Genomic DNA, 22,130 nt, shown 5'->3' with positions numbered 1-22,130 from the left:
AGAATTTTTGAAGGTTTAGAGTTTTTGAATAATTGTTTTGTTTTACTTTAATGGTACTATACACCTGTGGACTTCAAGTGAAAACAACCTGCTCCATCTTTTTGTTTTGAGGCAAAAAGAAAAAAATTTGAGGGATTTGGAGGAAAAAGATGATTTGAAAAAGGGAATGAAAAATGAATTACAGTAAAAAAAATAGGTTTACATATATATTTTTAAGTCTTACTAAATTTAAATATCGTAACTCTTACTCATAAAATTAAGAAGTTAAAGGATAGAATGGAATTTGTTAGAGGTGGTAAGCTCTAGGAGAAAATCCATAAACTTTTCATGGAAATCTGCAGCACTTAAAAGAGAATGTCTTTGGGTCAACAGCTTTTATTGTATTTCAAAAAATTTAGAGACTACTAAATTATTCTTATTTTCCCCCAATTACCTGCTGTATCTAGTCTTGTCTCAATTTTAGACAAATGCAACTTGTTGTTTACTACAGTTTTTTCTTTGTAATCTTCATCAATTTTCGCACATTCCTTTTCCACGTCAAATCTTAAATGAAATAATAATAAAACTAGAAAAAAAGCTCAATACAAACAAGAGAGTAAAATTTATTATTGATATTCTTGTATTTGTATCACCATGCCTTTAGAAATAATATTCCAAAAATATATGATAGGTTTGTATTAGAAGTCATCTCTATTCTTTCCTAGAAAACATGGAATTTAGTGAGAACTTAAATATTAATCAGACGTAAACTGTGTGGAACTTTGGTATTAAAATTGTGACCAATTTCTCTTAATTTAAAAATTTGTTATTTTTTATTTTCGATGGCTATATTACATTAGTTATTTTTGGTTACCCTTATAAATAAAAGGATGCAATAGTTTTTTATTTACTGAAAAACAAAATCAAGAGTGCTTAATCCAAATACTCTTAGTACTCTACTGACGTAACGATATTTGATATGTTCAGGTTTAAAACAATAAAGAATTTATTACAGCATTTTATGGTAGAGAATTTTTATATACAGAAATATAAAACATACTTATCCCACTCTGCATAATCCCTCGGAATTTTCTTTTTAGCTGGTCTACTTTTAGAATTTTTTTCCTGAAAGAAAAAATTATATTTTATGAGATATTTAATATAAGATTAGCAGATTTTCCTATAAATGTGTAGCACTGGATTAAGGTACACAAATTGAATGGGTAAGAAAAATAGGTACCCTTGACGTTACAACACTCCAGTATTATAATTTTTTTAACATAATAATATACAGCAGGTTAAAAAGTAATTTTAAATTTGTAGTTAATTATGAGAGTGATGGGCAGGACTTTAAGTACATATATAAAATTTTAAAACTTATATGTGTGAAGAAATGTGATTATTATTGATTTTTCTTATAATAGAAAAGTACTAAACTATCATTCATTCTTTTAAAACCTAGGCATTGAAGAAATAAGAATAACTACTTTGCTGTGTTAGACAGAGCTGTTTTGCTTGCAATGACAGACACCCAACTTGAACTAATTTTAGTTAAAAAGAATAAATTATTGGCTTATGTAACCAAATTGATGGAAGGGCAGGGGTATGTCTGGATAAAGGGTTCATATACCCTCTTTCTACAGCTCTCCCTCTCTCCCCTTTTCTCCTTCTCTCCCCCAGAAGTCTCTGCTTCTCTCTCCCTGATTTTGTTTTCCCTGCTGTCTGCTTGCTTTTTCTATGTAGTTGCAAATGTGGCCACACACAGTCTGGGATTATAACCTCACAGGCCTCCCAATCAGAAAGGAAAAGGAGAGTGACTCTTCTCTCCATCTTTAGTTAGAGAAATCCCAGGGAAGGACTCTGATTGGCTAGCTTCAGTTATGGGCCCATCACTGACCAAGCACTAGCTTGGTGCTACTAAGTGGCTCAACCCAGGTCACATGTCCACTGCAAGCACCTTGAAGGGAATGGGAGGAAAGCAAACAACAGCTCACAAATAGTTTCTCAAATGATTTCTTAAAAGTCATAATTTGAAACCATTTGAATGGGTCATTTTGGCACGATGGCACAATTTTGTACCACTGGTCATTAGGAGTTACACAGATCTTCCAAATATTCCTACATTTCATTATACAATTAAAAAATCATATCTGTTAAAATCCTCATGGAGTTCACCGACAGGCACACGCAAAGATGCTCAACATCACTAATCGTCAGGGAAATGCAAATTAAAACCACGAGATATCACCTCACACCTGTCAGAATGGCTATCATCAAAAAGACCATAAATAACAAATATTAGAGAGGATGTGAAGAAAAGGGAATCCTTGTACACTGTTGGTGCATCCACTGTGGAAAACAGTATGGCAGTTTCTAAAAAAACTAAAAATAGAACTACCCTACGATCAAGCAATTCCACTCCAGGGTATATATTTGAATAAAATGCAAACACTAATTCAAAGAGATGCATGCACCCCAATGTACACAGCAGCATTATTTACAATTGCCAAGATCTGGAAGCAACTTAAGTGTCTATCAACAAATGAATGGATAAAGAAGAAGTAGTGTATACAAACATAAAAAAGAATGAAATTTTACCATTTGCAACAACATGGATGGACTTGGAGGGTATTATGCTAGGTGAAATAAGTCAGACAGAGGAAGACAAATACTATATGATATCACTTATATGTGGAATCTAAAAACTAAACTAGTGAATATAACAAAAAGGAAACAGACTCATAGATACAGAGAACAAACTAGTGGTTACCAATGGGGAGAGGGGAGGGGGAGGGGCAAAACCAGAGTAGGAGATTAAGAGGTACAAAGTATTATGTATAAAATAAATTAGCTACAAGGATATACTGTACAACACAGCGAATATGGCCAATATTTTATAATAACTATAGATGGAGTATAACCTTTAAAAACTGTGAATCACTGTTATAACACCTGTAACTTGTATAATATTGTACATCAACTATATCTCAATTGTTTAAAAGTAAAAAAAAAAAAAATCCTCATGGAGCTCATCATAAAAGTCACTAAGCGTCTCCCTTAAGGGGAAATTTTTTTTGTCACAAGTAGGTATTTGAGAGCCCCCAATAATATGAAATACTCTGAATTTTACCTGAAAGCTCAGGTTTTAGCACTGGCAACAAATACTGTTCATTGATTTCTTTGAAGTGATAGACCATTGCACTATTTCCAAGAAAATGTCTGCCAGAAACTCAACTCTGAATAACTATAGCTTGTCTGTCAGTCATTTCTTCAAGTAAAAATTGTTCCAGGAAAGAGTTGCTAATTCGGCTGGCAGTCAATCACACAAGTGCTTTTTCTTATGATAACCACCATATTTCATTTCACAGTGAAGTGCCTTCTGTGTACTCCTCATTTTGTCACACAGAATATTTTTTTAACATCTTTATTGAAGTATACTTGCTTTACAATGGTGTGTTAGTTTCTGCTGTATAACAAAGTGAAGCAGCTATACATATACATATATCCCCATATCTCCTCCCTCTTGAGTCTCCCACCCTCCCTATCCCACCCCTCTAGGTGGACACAAAGCACGGAGCTGATCTCCCTGTGCTATGTGGCTGCTTCCCACACGCTATCTATTTTACATTTGGTACACACAGAATGTTAAAAAGATATGTCCTCAAGATTCAAGATTTAATGACAAAAAAAGTTTTATTGTTTCATCAAACTTTTAAGTTAAATTGGAATTTTTTACTATGAGTGCACAGCAGTGGAGAAAACAATGACCACTAGTCCAGTTGGTGCCACTGCCATGATTCATGGTAAGGCACCAGCAGGTTTACCCTCAGTGCAAATGTCAACCGAGTGAAAGAGACAAAAGCATCAGCATTATTTTTTAAAATAACATTGACTTTCTGGATCCCCTAGAAGGATCTCTGGGACAATCAGCATCCACGGGCCATACTTTGAGAACCACTGTACTACTAGTCTGTCTATTCCTACCGGACTATAAGCTCTTTGAGGACAGAGACCAAATGTTTTTTGTTGTTATAGTTTCAGGACACAGACTTAACACATAATGAGTGTTCAATAAATACGAATTCACTGATTACAGACAGTAGTAGCCTTCCTATACTTACTTACTTACTTAGTACCTCAGTTACCTGAGTAATTGCTAATGAGTAAAAGACCCAGGAAGGTAAATTACCAAGGAGCAGAGTGATGAAAAGGCTATGAATGTTTTTCGAATAAAACTGGGGACTCAAAGAAGAGACGAGAAAAACAAGAATGACTCAACCCGAAATGAAGAGAGTTAGGTAAGCATCCTCTTAAAGATGATAGGAATAAAAGAAAACAAAAAAAAAGGAGGGCAGAGGGAATGGAATGTGTGATCCAAGCAAAAGCCCACTGGAGACAAGGGCTGGGTTCTATAATATCAGGGTCAGGTGGATGCCAAGAAGCTCAATTTTAACTTGAAGTTAAGTGAACCTGGAACTCCAACAGGCCCCTTCTCTATGGAAGCCATGGGTTACCAAGGAGAGATCTGCATGGCAAAATAGGGACCAATCTTAGAGGAATAAAAATGAGGGGCTGGAGATGGGGGGAGAAATGCACTAAACAGAGAAATGACATCTATAACTGCTTGAAATCCATGTTTAATGGGTTAAACAGATTAATTCATCTGTTTAACGCTTTAAATCATACTTAATTGTGTAATAAACTACTCCCTCTATACCTCTATTGGATACATGAAATTACTCCCTGAAACTCTTACACACTGAATTGGATCTTAAGTACTCATCAAAACTTGTCAGAGTAGAAGAGACAGAACAGCAAAAGAAAAAATGAGGAAGGTGGTAAGCCCAAGATGCAAGCCTTCAAATGAAAATACTGTTTGATTTTGATCTCCAGGTGAGGCCTACTCCAGAAGGTGATGACACACGATCACCTGAAAAAAAATCCCCAGTTGCCTACAGGACATCACACTTCGGCTACACTGATTAAACCAAGATAATGTTCTTAATAAACAACAACTTTCTCCCCCTACCACTCACACCCCACACCAAAAAGGCCTACCTTGGCAACATGAAGATGGCTGGTTGAACCACGAACTGGAGGCAAATTATCTTCCATTGCTGGAAATGTTTCATTTTCTTGAAAGTGTATTTTATCATCTTCTTTTTTAATTTCTGATACCCAACTCTAAGAAGAAGAGAGGAAAAAAGAAGGTAAATATACAGTTTGAAATAATTAACCAGGCATTAGAAAGGACTGTACATCATCATAGTTTACTGTGGGTCAATTTTTAGGTGACAATTTGTTCATGCCATTTTCCCTACCTGAAATGCCCTTCTTACCCTCGTTTTTTTTTTCAACTGTAGGAAAATATACAATAACATAAAATGTATCATCTCAACTATTTTTAAGTGTACAGTTCAGTATTGTTCAGTATATTCATTGGTGCCCTTCCTACATTCATTGGTGCCCTTCCTACTTTATTTATCTTACAAGATCTTTTTCATCATCCCTTCCAGCAAGCTTTCTCTGAACTTCCTGGTTGGGCTAAAAGTGTTCCTCCTCTGTGTTTAGCATAGATTTTAAATCCTCTATTTATTGTTTGTCCCTCTTACCACACTGTAAGTTCCTTGAGGGCAGAGCCTATGTCTTAATATCAAGAACCTTAGCACATCAGCTGCAACTTAACATACAGATTAGATTGACCCAGTCTCCAACTCTAGCAGTTTGACAAAAGGAACATGCTTTCTGTAGTTAAATATTAATTACTTCAGATTCCACTTTTTTATATACAGTGGTCAGTATAAAATATACAAATAACAAGAAAGACAAAGAAGCAGAAAAACATTACCCACAGTCAACAGAAGCAGACTCATAGAGTGGATGGATGTTGGAAGTAACAAATAGGGACTTAAAAACAGCTACAGTAAATATGTAAGGAGGGTGGACAACATGCATGAACAACTGAGAACTTTGGGAGAAGAATGGAAACTTTAAAAAGATTTAATGGAAATCCTGAAAATGAAAAACTCAGTATCCAAAATGAATCTATTTGATTAACAGTAGAATGGACACAGGGAAAACGTGGACAAAAAGAGAATCAGTAATGTTATAGCAGATGTGAACATTAACCAACTTGACCTAATCAATATTAAAAACTTCTATGTTATTTTCAAGACCACATGGAACATAGGCCAAAAAAAGTCTCAATAAATTTGATGAAATTTATTGAGGGGTGAAATTATACAAAGTATGGTATCTGACCACAACAGACCTAAACTAGAATTCAGTAATAATAAGTATTTAAATTATCCCCAAGTAATTGGAAATTAAACAATACACTTATAAAGAGATCATGGGTTAAAAAAGGAAATCAGATGGGAAATTGGAAAATAATTTGAACTAAGTGATAATGAAAACATGACATATAATTTGTAGGATTCAGATAAAGTATTAGAGGGAAATATACAACTTTAAACAAGAAGAAAGGCTTAAGATCCAATTATTTAAGCTTCTACCTTAAAAAACTAATGAAGAGAGAGAAAACACATTAAAGCCAAAGTAGGTAGAAGGAAATAAAAATATTAAAAAATAAAAGTAGGAATCTGTAAAACAGATAATAGAAAAATAAAGAAAATCAACATTCAAAACTAGTTTTTTTGTTTTGTTTTGTTTTTTGTTTTTTTTGTGGTAAGTGGGCCTCTCACTGTTGTGGCCTCTCCCATTGCGGAGCACAGGCTCCGGACGTGCAGGCCCAGCGGCCATGGCTGGCAGGCCCAGCCGCTCCGCGGCATGTGGGATCTTCCCAGACCGGGGCACGAACCCATGTCCCCTGCATCGGCAGGCGGACTCTCAACCACTGTGCCACCAGGGAAGCCCAAAACTAGTTTTTCTGGAAATAAATTAATACAACTGACAAACACTTAGCAAGACTAGTCAAAAGAAAGTGAAAGGAAAAAATACAAATTACTAGTATCAGGGATAAAAGAAGTACATCACTAATAATTCTACAGATATTAAAAAAATAAGGGGATGTTTTAGACAAATTTATACCAATAACTTTGCAAGTTAGATAAAATAAACAAATTCCCTGAAAAACTTAACTTAGATACAAGAAAAGGTGAAGTACTTAAAACAAACAAAAAAACCCAGCACAGTGTCTGGCACATACTAGGTTCACAATAATGTTTATTAAACTGAATCGTCACAGAGGCCAGAAAAACTGAGTAAGATATTTCCTTATTATCTGTGAAATTCTATTATTTATTATTCAGCAGATATATAGTGAGGGTCTAATATTTGTCAGACACTCTTCAAACAGGGGCTAGGATAAACTATATTAACTGTCCTACCCATATAGGAGGCAGGGAGGATGAAAAGGAGGCAAACAGGAGAAACAGGAAGAGAAAAAGAAAAACAAGGGAAAAAGTATGAAGGAAAGGAGATGAGAAGGAAACTAACTTAAGAATTGACCGAGAAAGAACAAACAGGCCCTGCAATTAAAACGGCTGTTTACCCCTCAGAAAATAAAGCCAAAGAACGCTGGACAAAAACTGCTATTTTAACCTGTAAATTAATTACCAAATTTTCAAACTCAAGTCAATAAAATGACAAAATGAGAAAACTGAAAGTTTTTAAAAATTAGCATTCTGAGTTAGAGAATACACATAACTTAAAATTGTTTTCAAGTGTATGATTTACCTCAGAAAAAAATACACTGAATAAAATAAAGTAAAACCAAAAAAATTTGTTTTCCCAGAGTCTGTTTAAAAATATATATATTTCTTAAGCAAAATGAAGCCACAAAGGAACTATGAGACGATATAGGTAAATATGTATCTGGTGGAGACAGAGTCTTCCTAAGTATAAAACAAATGTAAAGATCATAAAGGATAAAATCAAGAGGTGTGGTTACATAAAAATAAATAAACATCACACACAAAACTTATAAGGCAAATTAACAAATTGAGGGAAAAATTAAAATATGTAGGAAAGAACTCTTACAAATAAATAAGAAACATATCAATAGAAAAGTCAATAAAGGAGCTCTGGCTCTGACAAAGTAACAGGGACTAAATTTACCCTCCTGCCTAAACTTTAGAAAACCCGATATATGAAACAATAGTTTTCAGATGCTGGACAACAGGTGGCACAGGACAATAATTCTTGAAAGAAGGAAAACAAATGAGGTAAACCCTACGTTTGCTCCAAACTGACTGCCTAGTGTTTCCAGGCTACAGCATAGGGAAAGGAAATAGTCTTGGGTCTCAATGAATTTAGAAGAACGGAGGTCAGACTTTGGGGAGACCAAGATTGCAAGAACTGAGGAGGCAAGATTTCTGAGAGGAGACATCTGGACAGAGAGAAAGCTCTGAAGATAACCCGAATAGCCCTCAGTCTACTAAAGAAACTGAATTAAATTAAATTTAATTGGTAGTTAAAACCTTACCAATAAAGAAAACTTGAGGCCCAGATGGCATCAATGGTAAATTCTAGAAAACATTTAAGGAAGAAATAATATCAATTATACACAAGCTTTTCTAGGAAACAGAAGAGAGAATATTTTCCAACTCACTCTGAGGTCAACAGTACCCTGCTAAGAAACTAGACAATGACATTACAAGAAAACTACAGGCCAATATCTCTCATGATCCATAGACACAAAAAGTCCTTGACAAAATTTTAGCAATCCAATCCATATGAAAAAGATACATCATGATGAGTAGGGTTTATCCTGGAATGCAAGGTTACTATAACACTCAAAAACAGTGTACATAAATTACCTTATTAACAGACTACTAAGAAAACCATATGTTCATCTCAATAAATGCAGGAAAAGCATTTCACAAAATTCAATATCCATTCATGATAAAAATTCTCCATCCATCAAACATGGAACAGAAGGGAACTTCCTCAACCTGATATAGGACATCTATACAAATCTGAAAGTAACATAATGAAAGGCTGGATGATTTCACCTAAGATTGGGAACAAGACAAAGATAGCTGCTCTCATTTCAACATTGTACTAGAGGTCCAAGCCAATGGAATAAGGCAAGTAAAAGGAATAAAAGGCAGCCAGTATGGAAAAGAAGAAAATCTTTCAATATTCACAGATGCCATAATCTTCCATAAAGAAAATCCAAGGAATCTACAAAAAAAGCTACTAGAACGAATGTGTTAGTTTGAATTAAACAAGACACAGGATACACAGTCAATATAAAAAGGCCAATTTTAGATAACTATAAGCTTGCAATGTACAAGTAGAAATTGAAATTAAAATTCTACTGATATGAGGTATCTAGATTAGCCAAACTCAAAGAAACAGAAAGTAGAATGGTCAATAGATGCAGAAAAAGCTTTTCATAAAATTCAACATCCATTTATGATAAAAACTCTCCAGAAAATGGGCAAAGAGGGAACATACCTCCACATAACAAAGGCCATAAATGACAAACTCACAGCTAACATCATACAGGAACAGGAAGAAGAAAAGGATGTCCAATCTCGCCACTTTTATTCAACAAAGTTTTTGAAGTCCTAGCCACAGCAATCAGAGAAGAAAAAGAAATAAAAGGCATCCAAACTGGAAAAGAAGTTGTTAAACTGTCACAATTTGCAGATGACATGATACTTATTATACATAGAAGATCCTAAAGATGCTACCAGAAAACTATTAAAGCTCATCGATGAATTTGGTAAAGTCGTAGGATACAAACTTAACACACAGAAATCTGTTGCATTTCTATACATTAACAACAAAAGATCAGAAAGAAAAATTAAGGAAACAATCCCATTTATCATCACATAAAAAAGAATAAAATACCTAGGAATAAACCTACCCAAGGAGGCAAATGCTCTGTACTCCAAAATCTATAAGAGGCTGATGAAAGAAATCAATGATGACACAAAGAGATGGAAAGATATACCATGTTCTTGGATTAGAAGAATCAATATTGTCAAAATGACTATATTACCCAAGGCAATTTACACATTCAGTGCAATCCCTATCAAATTACCAATGGCATTTCTCACAGAACTAGAACAAAAAATTTTACATTTGTATGGAAACACAAAAGACCCCAAAGAGCCAAAAGCAATCCTGAGAGAGAAAAATGAAGCTGGAGGAATCAGGCTTCCTGACTTCAGACTATGCTATAAAGCTACAATAATCAAAACAGTATGGTACTGGCACAAAAAACAGAAATATAGATCAACGGAACAGGATAGACAGCCGAGAAATAAATCCAAACACCTAGGTCATTAATCTATGACAAAGGAGGCAAGAATACACAACGGAGAAAAGACAGACTCTTCAATAAGTGGTGCTGGGAAAACTGGACAGCCACATGTAAAAGAATGAAATTAGAACATTCTCTCCCACCACATACAAAAATAAATTAAAGGGCTTCCCTGGTGGCGCAGTGGTTGAGAGTCCACCTGCCGATGCAGGGAACATGGATGGGTTCGTGACCCGGTCCGGGAAGATCCCACATGCCGTGGAGTGGCTAGGCCCGTGAGCCATGGCCGCTGAGCCTGCGCGTCCGGAGCCTGTGCTCCGCAACGGGAGAGGCCACAACAGTGAGAGGCCCGCGTACCGCAAATAAATAAATAAATAAATAAATAAATAAATAAAAATAGATTTAAGACTGGATACTTTAAAACTCCTAGAGGAAAACATAGGCAGAACACTCTTTGACATAAATTGCAGCAATATCTTTTTAGATCCATCTCCTAGAATAATGGAAATAAAGACAAAAATAAACAAATGGTACCTAATTAAACTTAAAAGCTTTTGCACAGCAAAGGAAACCACAAACAAAACGAAAGGAACACCTACAGAATAGGAGAAAATATTTGCAAATGATGCAAATGACAAAAGATTAATCTCCAAAATATACAAACAGCTAATACAGTTATATATATATATATATATATATATAAAAAATCAAAAAAATGGGCAGAAGATCTAAAGAGACATTTCTCCAAAGAAGACATACAGAAGGCCAAAAGGCACATGAAAAGATGCTCAACATCACTAATTATTAGAGAAATGCAAATCAAAACTACAATAAAGTATCACCTCACATTGGTCAGAATGGCCATCGCCAAAAAGTCTACAAATAATAAATGTTGGAGAGGGTGTGGAGAAAAAGGAACTCTCCTACACTGTTGGTGGGAATGTAAATTGGTGCAGCCACTATGGAGAACAGTATAGAGGTTCCTTATAAAACTAAAAATAGAGTTACCATATGATACTGCAATCCCACTCCTGAGCATACATCTGGATAAAACCGTAATTGGAAAAGATATATGCACCCCAATGTTCATTGCAGCACTGTTTACAATAGCCAAGACATGCAAGCAACCTTAATGTCTATCAACAGGTGAATGGATAAGGAAGATGTGGTATATTTATTCAGCAGAATATTACTCAGCCATAAAAAAGAATGAAATGATGCCATCTGCAGCAACATGGATGGACTAGAGATGATTATACTAAGTGAAAAGCCAGACAGAGAAAGACAAACATCATATGATACTGTTTATATATGGAATCCAAAAAAAATGATATAAATGAACTTATAAACAAAACAGAAATAGGCCCACAGACATAGAAAACAAACTTACGGTTATCAAAAGGGAAGGGGGGGGAGGGATAAATTAGGAGTTTGGGATTAATATATATACACTACTATATATCAAATAATCAACAAGGACCTACTGTGTAGCACAGGAAACTATACTCAATATTTTGTAATAACCTATAAGGGAAAAGAATCAGAAAAAAGATAGATATATATGTATGTATAACTGAATCACTGTGCTGTACACCTGATGCTGACACAACATTGTAAATCAACTATACTGCAATAAAAAAATAAAAAAGAATGTAAACGGATCAAAAAAGAAATAAAACAGAAAGTAGAATGGTGGTTGCCAGGGGCTGGTGGTGGGGGTGGGATTGGAGAGTTGTTATTTAATGGGTAGAGAACTTCAGTTTTGGAAGATGAAAAAGTTTTTGAGATTGGTTGCACAACAATATGAATATACTTAACACTAATGAACTGTACACTTAAAAATGGTTAAGATAGGGGCTTCCCTGGTGGCGCAGTGGTTGAGAGTCCGCCTGCCGATGCATGGGACACAGGTTCGTGCCCCGGTCCGGGAACATCCCATATGCCGTGGAGCGGCTAGGCCTGTGAGACATGGCCGCTGAGCCTGCGCATCCAGAGCCTGTACTCCGCAACGGGAGAGTCACAACAGGGAGAGGCCCGCGTACCGCAAAAAAAAAAAAATGGTTAAGATAATAAATTTTATATAAACCAATAAAATTTCATAACTGAAGTGACTAAGAATGAGCAAAAAAAATTTAAATTAAAACATTAACTTTTACAGTAGCATAAAATATATTAGATACTTAGAAATAAATTTCATTAAAAATAAGAAGTATACACTGAAAACTATGAGACACTGCTTCATTAAAGACCTATGTGAACAGAAAAAATATATGTTCATGGATCAGAAATCTCAATATTGTTAAGATATCAATTCCTGCAAAATTGATCCACAAATTCAACACAATCCCAACTCAAATACAAGCAAGCTATTTTGTAGAAATTGGCAAGCAGCTCCCACAGGAACCTGGCCTGAGGAGCAGTGGCAGGAGCTTCGAGACTACGGTGGCGCGAAAGCCGTGTGGAGGAAAGGCTCTTGGTGCTGCAGCCAGGAGTCAGTGCTGTGCCTCTGAGCTGGGAGAGCCAACTTCAGGACACTGGTCAACAAGAGACCTCCCAGCTCCACATAATATCAAACGGCGAAAATCTCCCAGAGATCCCCATCTCAACGCCAGGACCCAACTTCACTCAACGACCAGCAAGCTACAGTGCTGGACACCCTATGCCAAACAACTAGCAAAAGAGGAACACAACCCCACCCATTAGCAGAGAGGCTGTCTAAAATCATAATAAGTCCACAGACACCCCAAAACACACCACCAGACGTGGACCTACCCACCAGAAAGACAAGATCCAGCCTCATCCACCAGAACACAGGCACTAGTCCCCTCCACCAGGAAGCCTACACAACCCACTGAACCAACCAACCTTAGCCACTGGTGACAGACACCAAAAACAACGGGAACTACGAACCTGCAGCCTGCAAAAAGGAGACCCCAAACACAGTAAGATAAGCAAAATGAGAAGACAGAAAAACTCACCACAAATGAAGGAACAAGATAAAAACCCACCAGACCTAACAAATAAAAGGAAATAGGCAGTCTACCCGAAAAAGAATTCAGAATAATGATAGTAAAGATGATCCAAAATCTTGGAAACAGAATAGACAAAATGCAAGAAACATTTAACAAGGACCTAGAAGAACTAAAGATGAAACAAACAACAATGAACAAGACAATAAATGAAATGAAAAATACTCTAGATGGGATCAATAGCAGAAAAACTGAGACAGAAGATAGGATAAGTGACCTGGAAGATAAAATAGTGGAAATAACTACTGCAAAGCAGAATAAAGAAACCAGAATAAAAAGAACTGAGGACAGTCTCAGAGACCTCTGGGACAACATTAAACGCACCGACATTCGAATTATAGGGGTTCCAGAAGAAGAAGAGAAAAAGAAAGGGACTGAGAAAAATATTTGAAGAGATTATAGTTGAAAACTTCCCTAATAGGGGAAAGGAAATAGTTAATCAAGTCCAGGAAGCACAGAGAGTCCCATACAGGATAAATCCAAGGAGAAATACGCCAAAACACATATTAATCAAACTGTCAAAAATTAAAAACAAAGAAAGCATATTAAAAGCAGCAAGGGAAAAACAACAAATAACACACAAGGGAATCCCCATAAGGTTAACAGCTGATCTTTCAGCAGAAACTCTGCAAGCCAGAAGGGAGTGGCAGGACACATTTAAAGTGATGAAGGAGAAAAACCTGCAACCAAGATTACTCTACCCAGCAAGGATCTCATTCAGATTTGATGGAGAAATTAAAACCTTTACAGACAAGCAAAAGTTGAGAGAGTTCAGCACCACCAAACCAGCTTTACAACAAATGCTAAAGGAACTTCTCTAGGCAAGAAACACAAGAGAAGGAAAAGAATTACAATAACGAACCCAAAACAATTTAGAAAATGGGAATAGGAACATACATATTGATAATTACCTTAAATGTAAATGGACTAAATGCTCCCACCAAAAGACACAGATTGGCTGAATGGATACAAAAACAAGACCCATATATATGCTGTCTACAAGAGATCCACTTCAGACCTAGAGACACATACAGACTGAAAGTAAGGGGATGGGAAAAGATATTCCATGCAAATGGAAACCAAAAGAAAGCTGGAGTAGCAATTCTCATATCAGACAAAATAGACTTTAAAATAAAGACTATTACAAGGGACAAAGAAGGACACTACATAATGATCAAGGGATCGATCCAAGAAGAAGATATAACAATTGTAAATATTTATGCACCCAACATATAGGAGCACCTCAATACATAAGGCAAATACTAACAGCCATAAAAGGGGAAATCAACAGTAACACATTCATAGAAGGGGACTTTAACACCCCACTTTCACCAATGAACAGATCATCCAAAATGAAAATAAATAGGGAAACACAAGCTTTAAATGATACATTAAACAAGATGGACTTTATTGATATTTATAGGACACTCCAACCAAAAACAACAGAATACACATTTTTCTCAAGTGCTCATGGAACATTCTCCAGGATAGATCATATCTTGGGTCACAAATCAAGCCTTGGTTATTTTAAGAAAATTAATATGGTATCAAGTATCTTTTGCGACCACAACACTATGAGACTAGATATCAATTACAGGAAAAGATCTGTAAAAAATACAAACACATGGAGGCTAAACAATACACTACTTAATAACGAAGTGATCACTGAAGAAATCAAAGAGGAAATCAAAAATACCTAGAGGGCTTCCCTGGTGGCACAGTGGTTGAGAGTCCGCCTGCCAATGCAGGGAATGCGGGTTCGCGCACCGGTCCGGGAAGATCCCACGTGCCTCGGAGCGGCTGGGCCCGTGAGCCATGGCCGCTGAGCCTGCGCGTCCGGAGCCTGTGCTCCGCAACGGGAGAGGCCACAACCGTGAGAGGCCCACGTATCGGGGGGGAAAAAAAATACCTAGAAACAAATGACAATGGAGACACAACGACCCAAAACCTACGGGAAGCAGCAAAAGCAGTTCTAAGAGGGAAGTTTATAGCAATACAAGCCCACCTTAAGAAACAGGAAACATCTCGAATAAACAACCTAACCTTGCACCTAAAGCAATTAGAGAAAGAAGAACAAAAAAACCCCAAAGTTAGCGGAAGGAAAGAAATCATAAAAATCAGATCAGAAATAAATGAAAAAGAAATGAAGGAAACGATTGCAAAGATCACTAAAACTAAAAGCTGGTTCTTTGAGAAGATAAACAAAATTGATAAACCATTAGCCAGAGTCATCAAAGAAAAAAGGGAGAAGATTCAAATCAATAGAATTAGAAATGAAAAAGGAGAAGTAACAACTGACACTGCAGAAATACAAAGGATCATGAGAAATACAAAGGATCACATGAGAGATTACTACAAGCAACTCTATGCCAATAAAATGGACAACCTGGAAGAAATGGACAAATTCTTAGAAATGCACAACCTGCCAAGACTGAATCAGGAAGAAATAGAAAATATGAACAGACCAATCACAAGCACTGTAATTGAAACTGTGATTGAAAATCTTCCAACAAACAAAAGCCCAGGACCAGATGGCTTCACAGGTGAATTCTATCAAACATTTAGAGAAGAGATAACACCTATCCTTCTCAAACTCTTCCAAAATATAGCAGAGGGAGGAACACTCCCAAATTCATTCTACGAAGCCACCATCACTTTGATACCAAAACCAGACAAGGATGTCACAAAGAAAGAAAACTACAGGCCAATATCACTGATGAACATAGATTCAAAAATCATCAACAAAATACTAGCAAACAGAATCCAACAGCACATTAAAAGGATCATACACCATGATCAAGTGGGTTTTACTCCAGGAATGCAAGGATTCTTCAATATACACAAATCAATCAATGTGATAAACCATATTAACACATTGAAGGAGAAAAACCATATGATCATCTCAATATATGCAGAGAAAGCTTTTGACAAAATTCAACACCCATTTATAATAAAAACCCTGCAGAAGTAGGCATAAAGGGAACTTTCCTCAATATGATAAAGGCCATATATGACAAACCCACAGCCAACATCGTCCTCAATGGTGAAAAACTGAAAGCATTTCCACTAAGATCAGGAACAAGACAAGGTTGCCAACTCTCACCACTCTTATTCAACATAGTTTGGGAAGTTTCAGCCACAGCAATCAGAGAAGAAAAGGAAATAAAGGAATCCAAATTGGAAAAGAAGAAGTAAAGCTGTCACTGTTTGCAGATGACATGATACTATACATAAAGAATCCTAAAGATGCTACCAAAAAACTACTAGAGTTAATCAATGAATTTGGTAAAGTTGCAGGATATAAAATTAATGCACAGAAATCTCTGGCATTTCTATACACTAATGATGAAAAATCTGAAAGTGAAATCAAGAAAACACTCCCATTTACCACTGCAACAAAAAGAATAAAATACCTAGGAATAAACCTACCCAAGGAGACAAAAGACCTGTATGCAGAAAATTATAAGACACTGATGAAAGAAATTAAAGATGATACAAATAGATGGAGAGGTATACCATGTTCTTGGATTGGAAGAATCAACATTGTGAAAATGACTCTACTACCCAATGCAATCTACAGATTCAATGCAATCCCTATCAAATTACCACTGGCATTTTTCACAGAACTAGAAAAAAATTTTTCACAATTTGTATGGAAACACAAAAGATCCCAAATAGCCAAAGCAAACTTGAGAACAAAAAAATGAAGCTGGAGGAATCAGGCTCCCTGACTTCAGACTATACTACGAAGCTACAGTAGTCAAGACAGTATGGTACTGGCACAAAAGCAGAAAGATAGATCAATGGAACAGGATAGAAAGCTCAGAGATAAACCCACGCACATATGGTCACCTTATTTTTGATAAAGGAGGAAGGAATGTACACTGGAGAAAGGACAGCCTCTTCAATAAGTGGTGCTGCGAAAACTGGACAAGTACATGTAAAAGTATGAGATTAGATCACTCCCTAACACCATACACAAAAATAAGCTCAAAATGGATTAAAGACCTTAATATATGACCAGAAACTATCAAACTCTTAGAGGAAGATATAGGCAGAACGCTCTATGACATAAATCACAGCAAGATCCTTTTTTACCCACCTCCTAGAGAAATGGAAATAAAAGCAAAAATAAACAAATGGGACCTAATGAAACTTCAAAGCTTTTGCACAGCAAAGGAAAACATAAACAAGACCAAAAGACAACCCTCAGAATGGGAGAAAATATTTGCAAATGAAGCAACTGACAAAGGATTAATCTCCAAAATTTACAAGCAGCTCATGCAGCTCAATAACAGAAAAACAAACAACCCAATCCAAAAATGGGCAGAAGACCTAAATAGACATTTCTCCAAAGAATATATACAGACTGCCAACAAACACATGAAAGAATGCAACATCATTAATCATTAGAGAAATGCAAATCAAAACTACAATGAGATATCATCTCACACCAGTCAGAATGGCCATCATCAAAAAATCTAGAAACAATAAATGCTGGAGAGGGTGTGGAGAAATGGGAACACTCTTGCTCTGCTGGTGGGAATGTGAATTGGTACAGCCACTATGGAGAATAGTATGGAGGTTCCTTAAAAAACTACAAATAGAACTAACATATGACCCAGCAATCCCACTACTGGGCATATACCCTGAGAAAACCATAATTCAAAAAGAGTCATGTACCAAAATGCTCATTGCAGCTCTATTTACAATAGCCCAGAGATGGAAACAACCTAAGTGCCCATCTTTGGATGAATGGATAAAGGAGATGTGGCACATATATACAATGGAATATTACTCAGCCATAAAGAGAAATGAAATTGAGCTATTTGTAATGAGGTGGATAGACCTAGAGTCTGTCATACAGAGTGAAGTAAGTCAGAAAGAGAAAGACAAATACCGTTCGCTAACACATATATATGGAACTTAAGAAAAAAAAAATGTCATGAAGAACCGAGGGGTAAGACAGGAATAAAGACACAGACCTACTAGAGAACGGACTTGAGGATATGGGGAGGGGGAAGGGTGAGCTGTGACAAAGCGAGAGAGAGGCATGGACATATATACACTACCAAACGTAAAATAGATAGCTAGTGGGAAGCAGCTGCATAGCACAGGGAGATCAGCTCGGTGCTTTGTGACCACCTGGATGGGTGGGATAGGGAGTGTGGGAGGGAGGGAGACGCAAGAGGGAAGAGATATGGGAACATATGTATACGTATAACTGATTCACTTTGTAATAAAGGAGAAACTACCACACCACTGTAAAGCAATTTTACCCCAATAAAGAGGTTAAAAAAAAAATAAGAGCGAGAGAGAAATTCGCGAGCAAAGGGCCTGGAACACCCAAAACAGCTCTGAAAATGAAGAACAGAGTTGGAGGACTTGCACTATCTGATTTCAAGACTTAGTGCATATATGGGAAAAGAATCTGAAAAAGAATATATATAAAAATGTATAACTGAATCACTTTGCTGTACACCTGAAACTAACACAACACTGTAAATCAACTATACTCCAATATGTTGATAAAATTAAAATTAAAAAATAGACTTACTGTAATGAAGACAATGGAGTACTGGTGTAAAGACACACATTTAGATTGATGAACAGAATAGAGAGAGTTCAGAAATAGACTTAAACATACATGGTCAGTTGATTTTTGATAATGGTACCAAGAATTTCAATGAGGAAAGAATAATCTTTCATTAAATGACAAGTGAACTTTTGGATATCCATATTAGTATGTACAAATATATGTATGTGTATGTATGTATATATTTGTGTGTGTCTAAAAAATGAAACAGATCTTAGACATATATTTAAGAGCTAAAACTATAAACTTTCTAGAAGAATCACAGGAGAAAATTTAGGGATCTTGAATTAGACAAAGATTTCTTAATAGGACACAAAAGCACAAACTATAAAAAGAAAAATCGGTTTCATCAAAAGTAAAAACTTTTGCTCTTTCAAAGGTACTGTTAAAAAAATGAAAAGGCAAGCCACACAATATCAGAAAATATTTGCAAAGATGTATCTTTGTGTGTAAAATACATGAAAGACGTGTATTTTACAACTCAATAAGAACACAAAAAATCTATTTCTTTTATGGGCAAAGGATTTAAAGACACTCTACAAAAGAAGATATATGGATGACAAATAAGGACATGAAAAGCCATTCAACATCATTAGTTATTAGAGAAACGCAAATGAAAACCACAATGAGATACTACTATATACCTAATAGAATAGCTAAAATTAACAAAACTGACAATACTAAGTATGGACCACAATATAGAGCAACTGGAACTTTTATCCATTATTGGCGGGATTGATTGCCACTTTGGAAAACATTTTGGCATTTGTTCATCAATGGGTAAATGGTTAAACTGTGAGATATCCATACAATTCACTACTACTCAGCAATTAAAAGGAATGAACTGTGGACACATGCAACAACATAGATGAATCTCAAAAGCATCATGCTAAGTGAAAGAACCCAGACATGAAAGAAGATATACTATATAATTATATTTATATGAAAGTCTAGGAAAGGCAAATCTATAATGATAGGAAGCAGTTCAGCAGTTGCCCAGAGCCAGGGTATGGAGTCAGCACTGACTGCAAAGGGGCAAAACAAAACTTTTAGGGATAATGGAAATATTCCACAGCAAATGCAGTTTGTCAAAACTCAGTGAAATTACCATAAAATCGCTAATTTTTAAAAAATTGAAGTATAGTTAATATACAATATTATGTTAGTTTCAGGTATACAACATAGTGATTAAATATTTTTATAGATTATACTCCATTTAAAGTTATTACAAAAGAATTGCTCTGTTTCCCTGTGCTGTACACCCTTGTTGCTTATTTATTTTATACACAGTAGTTTGTATCTCTTAATCCCTTACCCCTATCTTGCCCCCCCTTCCTCCCTCTCCCCACTGGTAACCACTATTTTGTTCTCTATGTCTGTGAGTCTGTTTCTGCTTTGTTGCATACATTTGTTTGTTTTATAAAATAGCTAATTTTTATTGAATGTGAATAATAACAATAAAGCTGATTAAAAGAAATCAGTAAAGACACAAACAGGTCATTAACAAAATATGAAATTCAAGTAACAGATTTTTAAAAATTTAACGATACTAGTAAACAAACAATACACTATGTACTATCATTTTTTAACTGTTTAATTGACTTTAAAATGTAAAGACTGATTACAGTTTCCAGTGAAGAGTACCTGAAGTGAGCATTCTTACACACTGCTGGTGGGAGAGTACAAAGGTACAACTTCCTGAGAACACAGAAATGTGTTTCAACAGCCTTAAAAATATTTAGAGCCTTTGATCAAGTAATTTGAATTCTAATAATTTATCCCGAGGAAACAACCAGAATGGTACAAAAAAATTATGAACAAACGTAACACTATTTATAGATGCTGACTGAATTATGTTCCTTTCATAGGATGGGATATTATTCAGTCATTTAAAATACATGTGCAGGGCTTCCCTGGTGGTGCAGTGGTTAAGGATGTGCCTGCCAATGCAGGGGACACGGGCTCAATTCCTGGTCCGGGAAGATCCCACATGCCGCAAAGCAACTAAGCCTATGTGCCACAACTACCGAGCCTGCGCTCTAGAGCCCGCGAGCCACAACTACTGAACCCATGTGCCACAAATACTGAAGCCCGCACGCCCAGAGTCCCCGCACTGCAACAAGAGAAGCCACTGCAATGAGAAGCTCGCACACTGCAACGAAGAGTAGTCCCAGCTCACTGCAACTAGAGAAAGCCTGCGCACAGCAACAAAGATCCAACTCAGCCAAAAACAAATAAATAAATTTATGTTAAAAAAATAAATAAATAAAATACATGAGCATGCCCTCCCCACCCTCCACCAACAAATCCACAGACATACGCACGCGCACACACACACACATTCACAATATTCTCCTCGGTGTAAGAAGCAACCAGTACCATCTAAGTAATTACTACTAAAAGCCCTTTACTGACAAAAAAAGGAAGCCTAGGATTTCAGATAAGTAAAGTAGATATATATCCACGACAATGTCACAAAAAGTGATGTTACTCTATACCTTTATATCACCGTCAATTTTTTCCCATTCTTCTGCTGTGAAACTGGCTGCTGTCGCTGCAGGTTTCTCTCTCCTCAAAGCTCTACTTCCAGGAGCCAAGCCTGAAAGGCGCTTTTCACAAAATTCAGTAAGTTCAGGATAATATCCTTCCTCACCAGACCTTTTAAAAAATTCAGAATTTTAGAGTTACCACTTCATTTAGAGATCATATAGACCAGTGGTTTGCAAGCTGGGTTCCATGGAGCCCAGGGGTTCCACAGAGATCTCACAGTCTGCCCCTAACGAGGATGAAGGCTGAGCTGCTGCCTTCCCCTCACCGTCCTCAATTAGAGCAACCTCCACTTTCACATGCTAATCTATGGAGTACTGCGATGAAGGGGGAAAAAGGAGCTGCAAAGAAGACATCAATTTCCATCACACACTTTAAAAGTTGAATAGGTAACATTTTCTCTCCTCTTTAGCACACATATGTTCATTTTGCATATAAGGTAATTTTAAACTTATAAATGGAGATTCATTATTAGAGACAGGCAAAGAGTGAGACTTTGGACTTACTTTCCAATGAGGAGTTACTGTTCTAGCTCATTTTCTTTTTCTCCCCAAAGGGATAGGAAGAAAATGGCAGAAGAACAGTTTAGAACAACACACCTCTAAATTCAACCACTCAAGGAACAGAATTCCTTCCTTAGTTATACAGAGACATGCGTTCTCTTTTGCTTTTTTTTTTTTAAGGAAAATCAATCTTTTCCCCATTTCTTGTGAATCTGTTTACTTCTAAATTTTTAGAAAAA

General features: G+C 36.2%; 1 protein-coding gene across 2 annotated transcripts in view; it reads right to left on the bottom strand.

Annotated features, from left to right (window-relative positions):
• Window positions 1-22,130, bottom strand: part of SPAG1 (sperm associated antigen 1) — a 101,232-nt gene that overhangs the window by 76,507 nt on the left and 2,595 nt on the right. For both annotated transcript variants that reach the window (XM_059994983.2, XM_059994984.2), the window contains 4 exons: window positions 21,340-21,499; window positions 5,038-5,163; window positions 1,040-1,104; window positions 434-543 (listed from right to left, as the gene is read on the bottom strand). In XM_059994983.2, the coding sequence (XP_059850966.1) occupies window positions 434-543; window positions 1,040-1,104; window positions 5,038-5,163; window positions 21,340-21,499 (461 nt within the window). The remainder of the gene's footprint in view (window positions 1-433; window positions 544-1,039; window positions 1,105-5,037; window positions 5,164-21,339; window positions 21,500-22,130) is intronic.

This window comes from Delphinus delphis, chromosome 17 (assembly GCF_949987515.2).
Source record: "Delphinus delphis chromosome 17, mDelDel1.2, whole genome shotgun sequence".
Classification (NCBI taxonomy): Eukaryota; Metazoa; Chordata; class Mammalia; order Artiodactyla; family Delphinidae; genus Delphinus; species Delphinus delphis.
The sequence above is the reverse complement of the archived record's forward strand: the minus strand, read 5'-3'. Positions and strand labels throughout refer to the sequence as shown.